At 34.2% G+C, this 21,598-nt stretch overlaps 1 protein-coding gene across 3 annotated transcripts; it reads left to right on the forward strand.

The window, feature by feature from the left end:
- Window positions 1–1,579: 1,579 nt before the first annotated feature.
- On the forward strand, window positions 1,580–18,229 carry tmed5 (transmembrane p24 trafficking protein 5). Of its 3 annotated transcripts, XM_087296463.1 has the most exons (5): window positions 1,580–1,855; window positions 5,089–5,186; window positions 5,283–5,463; window positions 17,344–17,554; window positions 17,645–18,229. In XM_087296463.1, exons 1-5 carry the CDS (start codon window positions 1,676–1,678, stop codon window positions 17,653–17,655), a joined length of 681 nt encoding a protein of 226 aa, XP_087152589.1. In that variant the 5' UTR covers window positions 1,580–1,675; the 3' UTR covers window positions 17,656–18,229. The 3 variants fall into 3 exon arrangements, with proteins under 3 accessions (XP_087152589.1, XP_087152590.1, NP_956697.1); XM_087296464.1 differs by lacking the exons at window positions 17,344–17,554; window positions 17,645–18,229 and adding an exon at window positions 7,415–8,029; NM_200403.1 differs by having other exon boundaries at window positions 1,657–1,855; window positions 17,344–18,224.
- Window positions 18,230–21,598: the final 3,369 nt, after the last annotated feature.

Genomic DNA, 21,598 nt, shown 5'->3' on the forward strand with positions numbered 1-21,598 from the left:
GGTTTAAGCTTTATAGAAAAGTCTTGAAAAATATCTAGTCAAATATTATTTACTGTCATCATGGCAAAGATAATATAAATGAGTTATTAGAAATGAATTGTTACAACTATTATGTTTAGAAATGTGTTAAAAATCTTTTTTCCGTTTAACAGAACAAAAAAACAGGGGGGTCAATAATACAGGGTGGCTAATAATTCGGACTTCAACTGTATAAATATATTTATAAATAAATATATAATTATTTTATATTATAATTAATAATTATCATTATAATTATAATTATAATTATAATTATAATTATATTTATCTATTTATTTATTTATTTATTCATTTATTCATTTATTTGTTTATTTTTTCTTTACATTTTGTTTATAATGTTCTGTTGTTGTATATTTTCGCTTAAAAAAAAAAAAAAACATCAGTTATGGTCGTCTTCATCTTTTGAATGATGATGCCATTTATTACATATTTTGGAACCCCAGCCAGTGAAGACAAACGGTATTTAGGTGCTCTATAAAAAAAGGTCATGACAACACATGTTTTAAGTAACTTAATTTTAATGAGTTATTCAGGTTTCAACTAAATTCTTTAAGGTAATATGTTTAGTCAGTTTGATCGATGTACGTTGAGATGACCAGAAAAGTTTATTTGATTTAACTAAAAAATAAGGGCAGAAAGACGTTTCTTTTTTGCAATGTTTAGTTTAAAAATCAGTATTACATTGATTCATTCAATCTTATTTTCTACTCCTTCGGATATGTCCCTTTATTCATCGGGGATCACCACAGCAGAATGAACCACCACCTTATCCAGCTAATGTTTTACACAGCGGATGCCCTTTCAGCTACACCACTGCCAAGTTAGTTAATTAAATTCACCTATAGTGCATGTCTCTGGACTGTGTGGGAAATCAGAGCACAAGCATCCAAAGAAAAACCCACACCAACATAGAACATGCAAACTCAAACCAGCGACCTTCTTGCTTTGAGGTGGCAGTGCTAATCATTAAGCCATCGTGTCACCTTATTACGTAAATATATAAATAAAATACACATACTCTCATACAAATGAAAAGTTCTGAATGTTTTGCTCATTTGCATCATAAAAAGTGCATGGATTTGTTCAGTAAGTTGGTGTAAAATGTTTGACAAGTTCTGAGATTTGTACTTTGTGTAGCCTATTTTATAGTCTTTATTATTTTATATTTATGCATATAAAAATATTATTCTCTGGAAAAAAATTATTTAGACTGAAGAAATAGAGTCCAATATACAACCTTTACTGAATATAATCACAATATAGTATGGAGCACAAAACTAATTTTTTTTTTCCTCAAAAAACTTCATTTCCCACAATGCAATATTTCAGGACGTCGAGTTAAATGCCAGAGGATGACGCTGTACATGTGCAGCCTATAAATATTTAATTTGCTCTCACAAAACAAGTGTTCTATAAATTTATGTTCAGCTTTAGTCAATTCTCTTAGAAAAAGCTGAGTAATCAGTGTTGGAACATGTAAAACCTTCAAATAACGTTTGACCGTTTTTGAGGCGGGGTCCTCAAGTTATGGCATTCAACTAGTCCGGTGAGCTGAGCTGTCCCGAGCAGCAGCTCAAGTTTACACAAGAAGAGTAACTTTCATCGCTTGTCGGTAAAGTTTTGTCCGTGTGGAGCGATGCGGTGGAGTATGGAGGTGTTGAGAGCGTGTGTGGCGTGTTTGTCTGTGTGTGTCTCTTTGGCCAGCGCTTTCTCTCAGTCTTTGGACAGCGACTTTACGTTCACTCTGGCCGCGGGACGCAGAGAATGTTTCTTCCAGACGATGAAGAAAGACGCTTCACTGGAGATCGAGTACCAGGTACTCTCATTCTCAGCCTCTGCGTGTGCCTGACACTGATTATGATGATACACAACACAAATACTTGTTATTATATCGATTAAATGTAAATAGATATGAGGCAGTTTGAGTTTATGTACCAGACATGTTTATTACCAGAACGATTGATGACATTTTAAAATAAAAAAAGCTGTTTAATTGTCGTATTGTTGTGTCCCAAAATACAAATGATTAGTTTTTATAAATCTTAATACTTTGTCATTGTCCTTCAAACGACAAGCCATTTAAAAACCTTGTCAGGATGAAGTTTTTTATGCATTTAAACCAAATGCAATTATTAACATGGTCATTTATTATGTAAAATATTTTAATAAATACAGATAAACAATAAATATATTTGTAATAAAAACAACTCCCCCAATATTATATTTGTTATGCTGAATTACTATTATTAAATATTATTCACTCATTTTTAGATTTTTTCTCCACCAGAATGTAATATGTTTAATTGTATAAAATAACTTTTTCATTTATTCATTTTCTTGTTGGCTTAGTCCCTTTATTAAACCGGGATCACCACAGCGGAATGAACCGCCAACTTATCCAGCAAGTTTTTACGCTGCGGATGCCCTTCCTGCCGCAACCCATCTCTGGGAAATAAAATAACTTTTGAAAATTGTATTAAATGCAAACACCATCAAACAAGGAACGTCTCCCTCTTTTTAAAACAAAATGTGAAAATCTAAAAGGCAAAATTCTGTCAAAGTTTAATAATTTTAAAATAGAATTTAATATAATTTTAAGAATCTTATAATAGAAAATTATGTATTTATTTGTGCATTTTCACTTATCTTCTTTTTATTTGAAACACAGAAAGAAATATTTTTAGAGTTACACGTAGAGAGTTTATATTATTATTTATTTTATTATAGTTTATTCTGATCTATTATTATTTTTTGTTGAAAATATATAATATGATATATTGAATAATATGATATTGAATAATATGTGATAAATTGAATAAAATTATCTATTATTTATATTTTTATTTTATTATATGTATATATATTTTGTACCACTCCTACGACTACTGCTATTTACTGTGTCTTTTTATAATATATGTATGTTCTTTGGTTTTTAATGTAAACTTTATAAGCTTTGCCAATACATTTGTAACATTTGTCATGCCAATAAAGCAATTATTGAATTGTATTGAATTGAGAGAGTTATAGAATTTTTTAGATGTACAGTTGAAGCCATAATTATTAAACTGTGAAATTTTCTATTTTATAAATTTTTAAAGTCTTATTTCTTTTAGTTTAGCTGTAATAAAAGCAGTTTAATGTTTATTTTTATTTTTAAAGGTTAACTACAGAAATGCACCACTGTTGTCCAATGACTTGCCTAATTACCCTAACTTACCCTACCCTAACTTGCCTATATTTAAGTAGTAATTAAGCATTTAAATTGCACTTTAAGCTTAATACTAGTATCTTGCAAAATAGCCAGTAAATACTGTTTATCATCATCATGGCAATGAAATGAAAATGTTTTTAAAAAAAATCTTTTTTACTTTTTAAATAATTAGGATTTTACAGAAGGGGCTAATAATATGTTTTCAGCTCTCCATGCAGACTTGAGATTTTTCTCTCTTTTCCCCCACTGATTGTGAAACAAACTGTCCATTATGCTCTTAGATATGATTTTATGCAATGCAGTATGGCTAATTGAAATGATTCTTCAAGTTGTGACAGAGTTTAGAGAAGTGGCACAATGAAGCTAAAGGTCAGTTTTGACGAAGAGGATGTACCCAGAGGACTATTTCTGTAGACTTGTGTAAATGAAATCTCTTATTTGTCTCATACTCTCTCATAAAAAAAGGTACGGAAGCTTTCACTAGGGTGGTACCTTTTCAAAAGATACACATTTGTACTTAAAGGATCAATATTGGTACCTCAAAAGTATATATTAGTACCTAAAAATTTTAAGAGGAACACTTTTGTACTTTTTAGTGACAACTCGCGTATCTTTATTTCTGAGAGTGTAGCAAACTCAAATAAGGCTGGGTATTGATTCAGATCCCCCAATTTATTTGATTTTGATTCACAGGGTTTCTATTCCATTCTCGATTTGATTTCGATTCACAAGCATTTGATATGATTTGATTCTTGATTCATTTGGATTTTGATTCATAAGCTTTCAATTCTCTTTTCAATTTTTGATTTCAATTCAATTTCGAGTCACAAGCATTTGAATCGATTTTGATTTACAAGCTTTTGATTTAATTCAATTCTTGATTCAATGTGATTTTTTTTTTCACATGCTTTCAATTTTCGATTTCAATTCAATTTTCATTTACAACTATTTTATTCAATTCTGATTCTCAAGCTTTTGATTCAATTCGGCTTCAATTTGCAAGCATTTAGATTTTTTTCCCCAAGTAATCGACAATTTGATTCAATTCTTTATTCAATTAGATTTCGATCAACAAGCATTTGATTTTAATTTGATTAACAAGCCTTCTATTTTCGATTTCAATTGTGATTTTCTGGCATTTGATTAGATCCTGATTCTCAAGAGTTCGATTTGATTCAATTCTTGAATCAATTTGATTTCGATTCATAAGCTTTTAATTTAACTTCAATTCAGAAGCTTTCAATTCTTGATTTTAATTTAGTTTCCATTCATTAAGCTATTGAATTAATTTTGATTCACAAGCTTTCAGTTTTTGATTCAGTTCTATTCAGAATCTCAAGCTTTGAATTGATTCTCAATTTCGATAAAATGTTAATTAACAAGCATTTGATTTCGATTCACAAGCTTTGGATTTCATTTGATTCTTGTTTCTATTAATGCAATTAAATTTAATTTAAACAATATAGAAATTTTCAAAACTGAATAGGGTGAACATCATTTTACAAATATCTACAATATTTCACCTCAGCATGGCAAATTTCTAAGTTTTTGTTGTGTGACCTGCCGAGACAGATTTTTGCTTATTTTATTTATAAGAACTAAATTAATAATAATAATAATAATAATAATAATAATAATAATGATAATACAACAATAAAAGAATAAAATGTTACAATTAGAAATGTCAACACTAAAATATCTTCTCATTTAAAGTCCAAATATAAGCGTATAATAATATTTGTTATATTTTCATTTAACATTATAGCTGTAAGCTCAAACTTTCATATTGTGAAGTCAGAATCAGCGCTGATCTCTCATTAAGGGATATCTATGTGCAGGTTTTGGATGGAGCAAGTCTAGACGTGGACTTCCAGTTAAACTCACCCAGCGGCCACATCATAGCCTCTGACTACAGAAAATCTGACGGGGTTCATACGTGAGTTTTGCTTATAACACAGTTTAGTCAGAGTCATGAACTTTCTGCTCCTCAAATAGTAATGCGTGTGCTTTCTCTGTGACCTTTTGTCCTCAGTGTGGAAACAGAAGAGGGAGACTACATGTTCTGTTTTGATAACACATTCAGTGCGGTTTCGGAGAAAGTCATCTTCTTTGAGCTGATTTTGGACAATATGGGAGAGGACGAGGAATCGGAGGACTGGAAAGCGTATGTGCAGGGAGCAGATCTTCTGGACATGAAGCTGGAGGATATTATGGTAAGATCACACCCTTAGTTCAATTCATGTTTATTTCTATAGCGTATTTACGATGTAAATTGTGTCAAAGCAGCTTATCATAGAAGTTCTAGTAAATTGAAACGGTGTCAGTTCAGTTTTCAGAGTTAAAGTTTAGTTTAGTTCAATTCTGTGTGGTTTAAGTCCAAACACTGAAAAGCAAATCTGTTGATGCGCAGCTCCAGAAGTTTCAATGTGTTTACATGACAATAACTACATTAACATGGGCACATATAATCTGAATTTCCAAAAATCAGAGTGAGGGTTAATCGCAATATGATGGTTTTATGTCAGGAGTTTTTCCCCGTTTATATGCGATTTCCATTATTCATATCAATCCCTAAGAATTGTGGTTATTTTTCTCACCGCCATTATTTACACGCCTTATTTCAAAACACAACCGATGAAGTTAAGCATAGTTTACCTAAAAAAGAAAGTGCACTCACTGTTCACTCCCCCTCAAGTAATTGCAAACATAAGAGTTTCTTTCTTCTGTTAAACACAAAAGAGGATATTCTGAAGAATGCTGAAAACCTGTAACCATTGACTTGCATAGCAGGAAAAACAAATACTATGGAAGTCAATGGTGACAGGTAGGGCTGGGTGATTCCTTTGATTATTTTTTTTATTAATATTAATTCGTATTTACATTTTAAGACAATTTATTTATAATTTTTAAAACAGGAAAAGATTAAAAGATAATCGGGCCTAACTCAGCATGAATGCTGTTTTTCAGCAGGTTCCTGCTCTGCAGAACAAAAAAAAACAGACAGACATCTCATCCATCAACACAGTACAAACAATCACCAAACATATAAAGTAGAGAAAAGCAGGCTACTATCTCAGTGGCTACAGGGATAGTTGACCATCAGATGACGAGCATGGGATTTTTTTTTTTGTAAAGTCTCAGTGTTGGTATTGTTTTTAGATGTTGTGGGATCTCATTCCATGCTTTTGTGAATACATAAAAGAAAGATCTCTGTCCATAACATTTTTTTTAAAGCCGGTAATGGCGAACCTTCATTTGTTGCAGATCTGGTGGAACGATCTGTCCTTGTGTTAAGTTTTGGTACCAAAGCACAAACGGCTGCTGAGGTTGCGCTATTTAAAATTTTATAGGACAGTTTAATCCCTGTGTTCATAATGTAGTTTAGAAATGGTAAAGCATTAGAAAGTGATAGAGCAAAACAGTGATATGTCCATCCAGAAAGTGGATCTTATAGGCCCTATTATACAGTCTAGCTATTGGCTCCAAGATATTATTTGTCCACTTATCCAAGATATTATTAGTCCACTCTTTGTATTACGTTGCCTGACTTCCTGTCTGGGTTTCCACCTTGATTATAACAGACTGAACACAGGAAGACTTGACAGCCTAATTTAACCAAATACATGAAGTTAGGGACGCGTATCGCACAGCTAGTGCAAATACAAGCATTTAAGTGTCTTAAGTTGTGTATTTTTCTTTTGTTAATACCTTTCGTTTGATGTGCTGTGGTCCACTCTCTTACACTGCTCCAGCGCTGCCTGACGAGGGGATTTACATTCAGACTAATGCAATGATTAAAATGATACATGACTTCATGCTTTTTTAAGTCACATCTTTGTGGATTATGTCAAGACATATTCCCTTATCAAGTCGATAAACTCGATCTTTCAGCATGTATGAAGGACGTAAAAACCTGCCATTATAAAGACCGCGCTGATCTTAGTTTGGTTTGAACATAAGCAGAGGCGAGCAGCTGTAGTAGTGAAGTACAAGTAGTGGTGCAAATAAAAAAGAAAAATAGAATAAATACATATTTTTATATATTAGACTCACACCTGGTGCTTGTATTTGCAGCAGCTCCACGTCCACAACTTCACGTATTGGGTTAAATCAGGCTTTACAGTCTCAGTGTTCAGTCCCTTACTTCCACTATCTCTTTTTAAGAAAACGGCACCAGCATCACAACCTGTCATTCAGTCAGAAGAAGACAAAGTCAAAGCTGAGCTGACAGCCTTTTTGATGTCTCCAGATGTAGATTCAGACACAGACCCACTTCACTTGTGGAAGGCTAATTAGACAATCTTTCCCAGGCTCAGCCCACTTGCAAAAAATACCTCTGTATTCCTGCTACCAAGGCCCATACTGAGAGCAAGTTTAGTGCAGGTGGGAACATTATGACCTGTCACAGAGCATCTCTAAAGCCTGAAACAGTAGACAGATTGGTTGTCCTCTCAAAAAACCTGTTACAGCTACATGCAACTTATCAACAACATGCTTTGTTTACACGATGGTCTACAAAGTGTTTTTTTTTTGTTTTGTGGTGTTTTTATTTTTTATTGTTGTAAATTTGCTGAACTTTTTGAGTTGACTGATGTAATGTTTACTTTGGTTAATAGGGTTATTTTTTTACTATAAAATCAAAGCAGAAGTATTTATTGTTTATTTTAAATTGCACAATATTTACTGATAAAATATTTTGCAACAATATTTAACTCATGAATTTGTTTTACATTTATTTACACTTTGTTGACAAATTCATGTATGGCATGGCCATTAAAATACAATGTTCCTTAAATGTTTCCAATTTTTTTTTCAAGTTGCTCATAAAGAGAAAGTTACTTCAGTCATGTTGTTGTAATGTTTTAAGTTGACTAGTTACACAATAAAAATATCTAAATCATGAATTGGTCAAACTTTATCAAAAAAAAAAAAAAGATTTATTTATTTATTTTTTATTTTTTTGCCTTATCGCCCAGCCCTAGTCACAGGTTCATAGCATTTTTCAAAATGTCTCCTTTTGTGTTTAATAGAAGAAAGAAACTCGGAAAAAGTTTGAAACAAGTAAAGGATGAGCAAATGAATTTTCAGTTATTGTAAAAAATTAATGATTGAAAGAGAGAAGAGAACCCAGTCCAGGAGACCTGAAAACAAGCAGAATTTTTTATTGAGACATGTTGGTTAATCTGCAGTCATAGAGCGTCTTTAAGAAGTCCATGTGTCTGCAGCAGCTTATTGGAGGTCTGCAGTCTGCGAGTTTTATCACAAGTCTGAATTAAGACAAAGATGTCCTGTCTAAAATGTCTTCTTAGGAGGAGGGGAGATGGCTAAACAAAGCATGCAAATTAAGTATTAATATAATACATGATAACTGGCATATAGGTGTTCGAAACCAGCTACTGACCACACAAGTTAATCAACAAAAGGGCTTTCTTTGGCCTAAATCAAATCAAATCACTTTTATTGTCACATCATCAGCAGCATGTCTGCTATGATGAGTGCAAAGCTTTGGTGCTGGCTCCAGACAGTAAAAAAAACAGATAGTTCAAATACAACGACAGTGCAAAATACAGACAGTGCAAAATGCAGACAGTGCAAATACAACGACAATGTGAAATTGACAGTGATATGTACAATGAATAGATGTCCACATAGTTGTAGGCAGTATTGTTTCAAGTATGGATTGGTTAAAGTGCAGTGCATGCTACATATTGATGGTGTGCAGGGAGGGGTATGGAAGAGTCTGTGTGTTAAGTGTTCATCAGCCTGTTAGTCCTAGGGAAGAAGCTTTCCTTCAGTCGGCTGATGCGTGATCGGATGTCTGCCTGAGGATAGCAGAGAGAAAAGTCTATGGCTTGGATGGCTGGAGTCACTGATAATTCTCTTCACTTTCCTCATGCACCACCTGGTGTAAATGTCCTAGAGGGAGGAAAGCTCACCCCCTATTACGCGTCCAGCAGTTCGCACAATTCTATGAAGGCCTTTGCGATTGCTGCTGGTGCTATTTCCATACCAGGTCGTGATACAGCCAGACAGGATGCTTTCCACAGTGCAGGTGTAGAATGAGCGGAGGATGTGGGGGCTCATTCCACACCTCCTGAGAGAAAAGTATCACCCAAAGACAAAGGCAGAGTCGTTAAAAGCCTGCCCTGTAGCAATTGCATCACTTTGGCTTAGCCAGTTGTCAGAAAGAACGAAAGCATATAACTTTTCAGTTATATGTAGATTATTGTTCATTTGAAACTAGATTATATAAATTTATATTTCCTCAGTTTTAGGTGAACTACCTCTTTAAACTAGCTATTACTGACCGCTGTTTTAACTCATCGCAATGTAATGCAAAACATACTTGTATGGTTGTATTCCAAAATGAGATGTCAGTGCCAGCTAACTTTGTCTGCGCTTCGATCCTATTCTGTAGAGGGAAAGCTTCAGAATGTCACAGATATCATTCGTAAAGCTGTGGGAACTTGTTTGAGTCTAGAAGCCACCTTGAAAGGGGTTACCTTTCACCCTTACGCACACATGCACACTTTGTTCAGGAAGGAAATAAAGCAATTAAGACGTTTACATGCATGAATACTAACATCAAAATTTCTAAAAGTGCACTATTTTTTTTCATAAAAGTAATTTTTTCATACATATTATTAACAGAACATTTAGAAAAGAGGTGCTGGGTGATTTATATAATAATATATTAATTAATTGCATAATTATTTAATAATGCACAAAGATGAAAATTTCAAATTAAGCATACACTACCATTCAAAGCTTTTGGGTGTATATATATATATATATATATATATATATATATATATATATATATATATTTTATTTATTTTTTATATTTTATATATATATATATATATATATATATATATATATATATATATATATATATATATATATATATATATATATATATATATATATATATATATAGCACTTTTCCTACATGCATATAAAACAATATACAATATATATATCCCTTATATATCTAAAAATAAACATGGATAAGACGTGGAGTTTTACCCAAAAAAAAATTCTTTAAACTTTCTATGTAGAATGGTTATGGTTTCCACAAAATAATTAAGCAGTAAAGTCATTTTTAACATTGATAATCATCCTATAAGCACAAAATCATCATATTAGAGTGATTTCTGAAGGATCATGATGACACTGACATGATCATGATGTAATGGACCATTTTGTGTGATGTGATTATGTCACTGGTTCATGAAGATTTCCTGCTTGTCAAACTACTTAACTTTACATAACTGTAAAAAAGCCAACTCAATCCTAACCTAATTGTTTAAACAGACATCAAAACATTAATTATTAATATGTGGATCTTATTGGATTCTTGGAAGCTATGGAAATTAAAAATATTAAACAGGAAATATGTCAGGATTGTTATTGTTTACATCCGTCAAAATGATATATACAACTTTTAATAACCGCAGAACTTTCAGGTGTCACAGAGTATACCAAAGAAATCACTTTCAAATGTGAAAATTACAGAGTATATTGCCTATGGAGATGTTTTAAATTCTGTTAATCGCTATAATCATCATCTAGAATTATCTTTATGTGAGAGGGATCTTTGTGAAAGGGTTTTTGAGAAATGCACAGCAGTAATCAGGAACAGCATGAAATACAAATAATGGGAAATCATTGGTCTAAAGGTGTGGTAAGTTTAACTATGGGTATGGAATGTGGGTTAGCAGGAATTGAATCATCCATATATGAATGAACGTCATGCAGACAATGAATATATTAGTCTTGTACTAGGGCTGGGCGATTAATCCAAAGCAATCTTCACAGGCATTTTGTGAGTGACACCGGTTGTAGTAAACCTCCAGCACGCATTTTCAGTTGGAGCAACATTTACTACACAGAGTCCTAGTCCACTGACAAGCTACGCAACATCACGTTCTAATAGAAAATCAATTTAATTGGATGATAATGAAATCAATAATAATTATGTGATAATGCCAGTAATGTACATACACTGAAAAAAATGGTTCAAAGATGATTTTTTTGGATTTATTACATTTTAAAGTTGTAAACTATTTATTTGGGCTGAATTTAAGCAAACAAATTACGTTGAACATTACTAAATGTAATTTTTTTGTTTAAATTCAACCCATATATATCGTATGCAACAATTTTGCAGAAATCATTTTTTGTCAGTGTAGCTTCTGAAATCTCTTTCACACTGCGTGCATAAGTACAGTAAAGGAGCACAGTTTTTTATTTTTTTTTAGATTACTGCTTCCATACAGACTTAGACTTCTGATTCATTTGCCTATGAGTAAATTACTTGGCATAAGAAATGGCCAAGCTATATGCGCTTCAAACTGGCATGTTCATGACTGCACATTAAAATGAAATGATAAAAGAAAATTTAAGTTTAAAAGTTTACAACATCAAGCAGCATAACCAGCTCTTTTGTATGCTCAAAGATGAGTAGAATTGAATGGACCATAAATCTTAACACATTGTAAATGTCTGCAACATTCTCATGGGAAAAATAAGGAAAATTCAGTTTTTTAGTCAGGGAGAGGTCTGGGTCATTTGGCTTAAGGCTGATTTATACTTCTGCATCAAGCGCACACGTATGCTATGGCGCGGACTACGCGTCTACGCACACCTCTCAAAAAATGTAACTACATGTTGCCACGATGCGTAGCGCAAGCGCTGTGATTGGTCGGCTTGGTATCGTTGACGAGTGGGGGTAGGACAGAGAGCCGCATGAGCTCGATGGAGCGATTGTTTACAAGTGTGGAGTCCCGTGGAGGAGCTCCGGATGGAAAGTTTTGTTTTGTTTACCTCATGGTTAAAGCTGTTGCACGTCCGCCTCAAAATGAGCGAGTCTGAGCTCCTTGTACATTAAGGAAGCGTTCAGAAAAAACAAAACACCAGCGAAGAAACTCGACACAGAGAAACATAAACACCTCCTGCCAACTAGCATTTCGGAAGTGTTAATGCAGACCAACAGAAACGGTGCGCTGAAGTATAAATGCACAGCTACGAGCGTTGCATTCCTGTTGGTCATGCCGATCACTTGACACAGAAGTAAAAACCAGGCTTTAGAGTGGGAACACGATGTGCTGTAAATGCTGAATGTGAAAATACCACATATAATAATATTTTTTTTTTACACTAAACTCACTTCATAACTTCAGCCGAGCGTTTAAAATAAATCCTTCTGTGATATGACTCCGTAATTGTGTGCTTATTAGTCACGTTGAACCAATAAAAGCAGTCATTCTTCTGCTTGTAATGGAATGCTTTTAGGATTTCCTTTTTTTTTATAGTGGGTGTATTGAGTTTCCACATAAGAGCGCCACCTGGGGTTTAATATAAAGATGTTTTAATTATTACTTTGATTTGTTAATGTTGCGTTTTTGTTCATTCATTAATTTTCTTTTCGGCTCAGTCCATTTATTAATCTGGGGTTGCCACGGCAGAATCGAGCCACGCAGCAGATGCCCTTCCAGCGGCAACCCATCTCGGGAAACATCCATGCACACTCATTCACACATACACTACGGACAAATTAGCTTATCCAATTCACCTATACCACATGTCATTGGACTGTGGGGGAAACCAGAGCACCTGGAGGAAACCCATGCGAACATGGAGAGAACATGCAAACTCCACACAGAAATGCCAACTGACCCAGCTGAGGCTCGAACCAGCGACCTTCTTGCTGTGAAGCGAACGTGCTACCCACTGCCTGCATTTTTGTTCAGTGTCTGTTCAAATAATTATTTTATTTTTATTACAAAGAGCTTTCCAAAATAGTTAGTTTCTTTGGTTTGTTATCTGCCAACTGTTTGATTAGAGTTACTAAAAACTGTAACGAAATATCTAAAAACTTAATACAAATGTGTTTACAGAAAAACTGAGCTAAATCTAACAAAACCATTAATGATTGAATGTTTAAAAATATAGAAATTAAATTCATTTAAAAATGCTAAACTACTCTATAATAACCTTGCTGCTAAGCCGACATTTTGTTTGAACTAAACCGGTGCAGATAACAAATCATGCCAACTAAACCCCCAGCATGCTGTGCAGCACAGGTGGTGTCAGTGTGACCCTGAGTGCTTGCGAAATGGCATAACTCTGACTGCAGTACACAAGCCAATATTAACAAACACATTTAGAGCTGTACCTTCTGTGTTAACAAGGCCTTTCAGGAAGAAACAGGAAGCTTTTGATTAAATTCGCATCTGCGCAGGAAATTGTGTGCTGGTGCTGGGTCAAAGTGTTTGAGCTGACTTTGTTTACCTGCCATTGTTTCAAAGTGGAGATTTAGATCAATTGCGGAGCAGTTCTTAGACGCATGTTTGTGGGACTCTTTAGGTCTCTACTTTTGATCCTGCAGACATAATAAAATTATTAGGTTTATTTTTTCGAAACAAAAACATTTATTTCTCTTCTCTTTGACCTTCAAAAACACAAAGACTTTTAAAGAGCGGTGGGAATTGCTGCAAAAGTTTGAGATTTATTCTGATTAGTTTTTTGTCCGTAATAACTTTGAGAATTAGCTAGACTCTGACTCTTGACTAGACTCTTGGGGTCTGTATGCATAGTATTTACGGGTATCTGTGAGGTATTTTATAAGTAGTCTCGTTAATTACATATACACTGCTTTCCTTGGTAAAATACACTAGTCAGCATTTGAAATGCTGTCTACTTTACAGTTATTACATGATCACAAATGATCAACCTTCCACCCCATTCACATAGGGCGTAAACGTCAATGCTTGACGGAGGACATGTCTGAAGTTAGGGCTGATGCGATCGTCATAGCATCATCAGCCAATGAAATTAGACTACAATTGGCTACTGTCTGAGCTGGGGTATTTGCATAAAGCGATCTGATTGGCTGACGCTCCTGTTGGTGCTTAAAAAGTTGAGAAATTCCCAACTTCCCAGTGAGCCACGATCCAGTTCAGCAGTGCTTGACACCATCCTTTCAAAATGAATAGGAAGCGTTGACGATGACGTCCCGTGTGTGAATCAGACGTTATATTATCACAGGCCTCACTTTATTCGTCTCCATGTATTGATTCTAGGGTTGGTGTTATTTAAATTATCGCCACTTGACAAATCATACATCTCTGGTTTTCACTGTACAGCTTTTATCAGCTCTTTATAATATGAGCAGGGTTCGTACGTGATGGAAAACCTGGACCTGAAGTCAAGGAATTTTAACACTGCTTTAAAGGCCTGGAAAAAAGAAAAGGTTTTGGAAAATTCGTGGAAACATCATTTACATTTAGTCATTTAGCAGATGTTTTTGTCCAAAGCGACTTAAGCTGTGGTCACACTAGAGCTTGTGCTTGCAAAATTCTGTCGTACATCGCTGCGAAAAGAGGCAGGGTTAAACAATATGATTAGACATCAATAAAAGTAAGGGATTGCTTCGTATTTTAAATGCTCTTCTATTGGTCTCACGCAGTCACCTGATGTGTTTTCGCAGGTAAGAATTCACCAAGATTGAACTTTTGAATGCAGTGAAATGCGAAACTTGCGAAACATGCAGTGAAATGCGCACATCCTTGGGTTTTGGTCTGCTGCATTCGCATGCCTATGAATGGAAGTCTATGGAGTGAAAAGTGCAGTGTGATCGTAGCTTAATAATAGAAGTAGTTTAACCTAATCTCAATAGTTTGTTAAACTAGTAATATTATCTGAAATTAGTGTTACAAATATCTGAATACAGAATGGAGGTTAGTTGTTTTAACTTTTCTTTTCTTGGTCAAAAACAGGCTCTCACATTATTAGTGCTGTGTAAGCATCATCTATTTTACATGGATTTAAAAGTACATTGAAACTATTGTGTGTTTTATGATATGCTGTAAAAAATATAAATGTTTCTTATGATTTACCACATATATGTAGACATTACATGAAACATTAGGTTATGAAAATTGACTTGAAAAACCTGAAAAAGTCATGAATTTTTGTTGTAAAAATTGTTGTAGAAACACGGACCAATTTTTGATGCCTAGTTACTTTTCACTCACCTTATTTAAGTGATGTAGTTTCAAACATTGCATTTCTTCCTTTAAATGGAAAAAAAAGTTCAGAAAGCTTGTGATTTTGGGTATTAATCTGAAGTTCCTAAGGTTTATCATGTAAGATTTATGCAAAATAAACATTAAAGTTTGTGTCTTGAATTAAGGAATAATTGATGATGGTTCATTATTGGAGTTATTTGAAACATAATGCACAGAGATGATGAGGCTGTTACTTGAGTGTGCGTTATTGTCTAATAATCCAGCACACCGGAGTCCATTATTCTGCTTAAAATATGGTTACCACACCTAAAGACACTGTTCAGATTTGATGTCGTGATGTTGTGGTTCTAGACATTTGTCTGTTTTTTGCTCCTGTGTGCAGTTTCTTACACATCTAATCTAAATCCTTTATTTTGTCTTAATCTGATTTTTAAAAGTTGTAGCTGTGAAATGACTCCAATCATGTGTAGTGTAGTGTAGTGATATTGAATTGTAATGTTGTTAAAACCTGCCTGGAGCTACTTTAGCTGTCAGATAATAATTGCACATCTTAGAATGCTCATCAGCCAATCAAAAAAAAGCAACAACAAAAAAATCATTTGTAAAATTCTAGTGTTTAGTTTAATGTGCTATTTAATTAGATTAACAAACAGAGGTTTGTTCTGTAGCCAATTGAGAAAAAAAAATCCTAAGGGGGCTAGTTATTACTTTTTTATTATGGTGGATGAAGCCAACATACTGTTATACAATACCACAAACTTATTCATCTTCTTCTTCGACTATTTTAAAAACTCATCTCCTTCTAGACCATTCATACTACAACCACCAAACTCACTCAAAACCTCCAAACTATACTCCATTAAGTTGCTATGTCTTTTCCAACTGATCTGACATACGGTTTTTTTAAATTGACCCGAAAATATTCTGTAAAGTCCCATTGACTTAACATTGGACCAAATTTTGTGACCTCATAACTTTGCACCAGACTGTCATACAGACTTAAGGTTAGGCTCATTTAACTCAGATTACCAATCTGCCAATCACTGATGTTCTATTAACTTACTAGCCACACCCTAGCAACCACTTACGGCACCCTAGCAACTGTCCCATAGACTTCCATTGTAAAAAAAAAAATCTGCCATTGACTTTACATTTGACATACTAACAACATACCAGTCCATACTAACATGCTAATCATACTAACAACATGCTAATTCAAACTAAATTCATGCTAACAACATGCTAGTTTATACAACAAACATGCTAACAACATGCTAATTCACACTAAGAGTGCTTTCACACTAACACTATTGGTCTGCACCCGGGTTCGCTTGACGTCAGAGTACGGTGCGTTTAGCTACTGTGAACGTGTCTTCTCAACTCGGGTGCGCAACCACATAAAACAACCTAGCAATGCTTTAGCGACTACTCGGAACACCCTGGCAACCAACTACCAACACCTCAGCAACCCTCTAGCAACACCTCAACAACTACCTGGAACACCCTAGCACCACTCAGAACATCTTAGCTACTGCCTAGCAACAACTAAGAACACCCTAACAACTGCCTAAGCAATACCCACTTAAAACACCCTAGCAACCACTCAGAACCCCCTATTAACAGCCTAGCAGAAACATGCCAATGCATACTAGAAACATGCTAACATATATTGAGTTATAACTGTTTCAAATGTCTCCAAAATGACTTCAATTATTAAAATGTTTATACTACTTCAACCTTTCACTCTAGGCTTTCTTAAGACACCATGAAGTTTGTCTACAAACTTTACTTTTCTAGGTATTATTAGTTTATTCCAAAACAAGCTGACGTAAATAAGACTTCATACTAGAGAAAGGAAATACTGTGGGGAAAGAGCTTATAAATGAACAAATATTAAATAAAGTGCTAATACTTTTGTCTATATAACCGTATATCCACCTAAATATTGCAATATAACTTTTGTCCAATATCGCTCATCCCTATTAACTACAAGCAAAGTTTTGAGCACCAGTAAAATATTAAGATTCACACGCTCTCTCTGTCTCTCTCTTCCTCCAGGACACCATCAACAATGTGAAATCTCGACTGGGAAAGAGTCTTCAGATCCAGACACTTCTGAGAGCATTTGAAGCCCGAGATCGCAACCTTCAGGAGAGCAACTACGAGCGGGTCAACCTGTGGTCCTGCACTAACGTCCTAGTCATGGTGATCGTATCCGGAGTCCAGGTTTACTTGCTCCGCAGCCTCTTTGAGGACAAGACGAAAACACGCACGTAACCAACTCTATAGCTACTGACTGAAAAACACACAGACACACACATCTAACTCTCTCTCTCTTTCTATATCCTATAAAATTCAGGTCCGTTTTGACCCCTCAAAGTGTCCTTGGACTGATACTGATTATAGCTGGAGTTTCTCATCCTGCAGTCTCTGTTATCTCTTTTGAAGACAATCATTTTTCTACTCGACTAAGCCGATGATATGAGAGATTGAGTCTCTAAACTGCTGCTATGTGGCCGATATAACTAGGAAATATATATATATTTTAGTTTTAATGATGTATCAGACTAACAGAGAACTAGTTTTGCATTGTTTTTGTTTGGAATGACATCATGTTTTAGAACTAGTTACTGAAATCTTCCAGGCACTGATATGGAGACACGTTTCATATTTTTGCGTCTGTGTTTATGATTATAGGATTGACTGTTTTGTACGTTAACCACCCCAGTGCCAATTCTCTCTCTCTCTCTCTCTCTCTCTCTCTCTCTCTCTCTGCTTTAGCCATCTGTTACTGATGATTATATGAGTTTAGACACGCCCAGTTGTAACAGATGCTGTGACCTCCCTTCTTTATAACGGTTTTTAATGGTTAACGACAATTGTTTTTTTGTTCAGGGCTATTAATTTATTTCTAAATGCATTAAAGATGTTCTGCTCGCTGTCATTTGTGTTTTATTTTTATTTTTGTCAAAAATGAAAAGGTGCTGCAACTGTAATCGTGAAAACAGCCTCATGAAATTCTGTGAAATAAATAAATGTATACAATTATTAAATAGTTTGGCATATTAGTTTATTATCAGGGAAGGCGCATCTTACTACTATTTTTTTCTGAAGCCCTTTGAAATGTACATGAGAAAATTATCAAATCTGGCACTTTTTTTTAAACTCTAATATACTTTGGGGTCTCTTGGGCTGATTTTATAGTGTCACCACAGAGTTAAATATCAATTTTTTAAAACATTTAAACGTTTTGAAACCCTTTTTTTTTTTAAAAAGGACATTCGGTTTACCTGATTACTCTCAAATGACATAAAAAATCTGCCCAATTATTAGTATTCAATGATTGTACGTGTGTGTGTGTGTTTGTGTTTGTTTGTGTTTGTTTTTGTTTGTTTTTGTTTGCTGCTTCGAAATTTGTGTGAGAACTTGCTTAGAAGATTTTGCATATGGATTTTGATATTCAGGATCTCTGCATCATTACTCTCTGATCACTTTGCATCATTAGTGAACTGAAACCACATATGATGTGCTTCATCAGAGCAGTGTCTAAAAATGAAATGTATATACAGTTGAAATTAGAATTATTAGCCCTGTTTACCCGCCCCCCCTCTTCCCCAAATCTGTTCAACAGAGAGCAATTTTTTTTCAACACATTTCTAAACATAATAGTTTTAATAACTCATTTCTAATAACTGATTTATTTTATTTTTGCCATGATGACAGTAATTATTAAAAAATAATATTACTATTGTAAAGCCAATCCTTATAAGTAAACTCCCCCAGACTCTTTTGCCCCCCTTCCCTCATACACCCCCACACTCTCCTCATAACTTACACTCCCCATAAACACTAACCCCCGGTTTCACAAACAAGGTTTGAAGCTAGTCAAGATTAAATTGCATGTTTGAGCTGTCTCAACTCAAAATAACTGGTGGAGAGATGTCTTAAAATATGTCAGTGTCATTTTTTTTTGTCTTCACGTGCACACTAGTAATATTTTTTCTAAGGCCATTTTTTAAAATGTGTCTTAAATAGCCTAATTTAACTAAGGCCTAGTCCTGGCTTAACCTAAGCCCTGTTTGTGAAACTGGGCCGAAATTATTTAAAATCTGCACAACTAAAATGGCACATCTTCATCGCACTGTTGCACTATTTCTACTTAAACTGCACATGTAATTGTTCATATCTGTCTGCATACCTCTAATTATGAATAGCAACCTGCACATATATTCATCTATTGTAAATCTCTGTTCATAGCTAATACAACCTGTATATAATGTTGATAGTACATCCATCTGTAAATATCACCATAGTTTTTTTAGAACTGCACTTTGTAACTTATACCTGTATCCTGCACTTGCTGCTATTGCACTGCTGGTTAGACCTAAACTGCATTTCGTTGCCTTGTACTTGCACATGTGTAATGACAATACAGTTAAATCTAATCTAATAATATTCATCAACTATACAGCTATATTTTTAGCTAAAAAACACTTAAATATACATTATGCAGCCCAACATCTGCAGTATTTTGTCAAACTGCAGTGAGTTTAGTCCTCTGCTTGGCGCACTCACTGAAGAGGCTGGACAAGTGCTGATACTAGGAGAATATTGCAGTTATCAACTAATCCAGAACCAGAAAAAACAGTTATGTGTATATATAATAAAATATCTTTATATTTACTTAGGCATAAAATTGTAGGTCATTTACTAATTGTATTTATACTAGTTGTATTATTTATTTATTATTTTATTTTAAATAATTTAATCAATTGATGGAACTTCTAGCAAGTCGCTGACCCTGTCCTAGTATTCACACTTAAACTGTGCTCACTTTAAAGATCTTTTCTTAGAAGCCTCAGGCAGAGCCAGGCTGAATGTGAATCTATAAATGAACGTCTGAGCGTGGCTCTATAAATCACGGCAGGCTTCAGGACTGCTAACAGCGGCAGCAGCTCAATCCCTCATCCTTCACTGACAGCAGCCTGGCCTTCATTAACACTCGCTCACAGGCTGACTCTTCTGACTGTCATTAGTAATGTTTTCATCCAAAGATGTGAATTAAACTTGCATACAAAACTGGGACTATTACATAAAACATTTGCGAATAAAGCACCGTTTCCATCCAGTGAGTAAACTGGCGCCAAATATCAAACAGAGAAATGAAAATTGGTTACCCACTCTATTCTACTCAATGTGCTGTTTAATGTACAATTTAATTATCAACTTGTTGTTGTAATATATACAGTTGAAGTCAGAATAATTAGCACCCTGGAATTATTAGCCCCCCTGTTTATTTTTGTCCCCAATTTCTGTGTAATGGAGAGAAATGTTTTTCAGCACATTTCTAAACATAACAGTTTTAATAACTCATTTCTTATAACTGTTTTATTTTATGTTTGCCATGATGACAGTAATATATATATATATATATATATATATGTGTGTGTGTGTGTGTGTGTGTGTGTATATATATATGTTTTTTGTGTCTTGTAGGTTAGCATGGGATGATATTTTTTTTAAATTTATATCACGGTTTGAAAAAGTCAAGGTTTTAAAACTGATAAAATTTTCTGCCATCCTACGGTATTAGTCTGAGCCGATAAACAATATTATATTGAATCACAATCAAATTTATGTCTGTAACAATGATAAGCAATGCACTTTTAACTCTATAATAATCTAGGAGCCAATCACACAGCAGAAAAGTGCCACAATGGGAATCTAAAAGTGTGTGATATTAGAGATGGACCGAATCTTTGGCCACTGAAAATTTTTTGGCCGAAAATATGTTATGCTGTTTAATCGGATCCTCTAATTTTTGTGACTTCAGTCCTTGTTGGGATACTCTTTTAAAATCTTAAAGCATTAACAACTTAAAAATATATTGTTATCGTTCAATATGGAAAATGATTTTCGAGATGACATTTTTGCCATATCGCTCAGCTCTACAAAGGTATGTGTAAGATTTTTTATTTGCATTTTTTTTTTGTTTGTTTTGTTTTTAGGACAACAGTATCTCCATCTCTCATACATAGATGCTGTTTTTAATTGTGAAGAAGTCTGTTGTTGAAACTAATGAAGACAGCAAAAGTCAATGATTGACTTGAATTATTCAGCCCGTCATGTTTACTGCTCCAAAATATTGTAAATGTTTCTCAAATGAAAATATATTGTGTTCAAATGGGAAAAAAGTTCTTGTTTTTTACCCAGACATTTAAAAAGAACAGATTTTAGAGCATTGAGCAGAATACCATGAAACAGTAAAACTGTGCTATTTATATCCAAGGTTATTACACCGTCAGAATCTTAT

The sequence above is a fragment of the Danio rerio genome, chromosome 20 (assembly GCF_052040795.2).
Source record: "Danio rerio strain M-AB ecotype USA chromosome 20, GRCz13ab, whole genome shotgun sequence".
Classification (NCBI taxonomy): domain Eukaryota; kingdom Metazoa; phylum Chordata; class Actinopteri; order Cypriniformes; family Danionidae; genus Danio; species Danio rerio.

Excerpts from the sequence above, each read along its gene's own strand:
- tmed5 (XM_087296463.1), top strand. The coding sequence starts at position 1,676 with ATGCGGTGGAGTATGGAGGTGTTGAGAGCGTGTGTGGCGTGTTTGTCT. Across the intron at positions 1,856-5,088 it reads CACTGGAGATCGAGTACCAG|GTTTTGGATGGAGCAAGTCT; the intron begins GTACTCTCATTC and ends ATCTATGTGCAG. Across the intron at positions 5,187-5,282 it reads AAATCTGACGGGGTTCATAC|TGTGGAAACAGAAGAGGGAG; the intron begins GTGAGTTTTGCT and ends TTTTGTCCTCAG.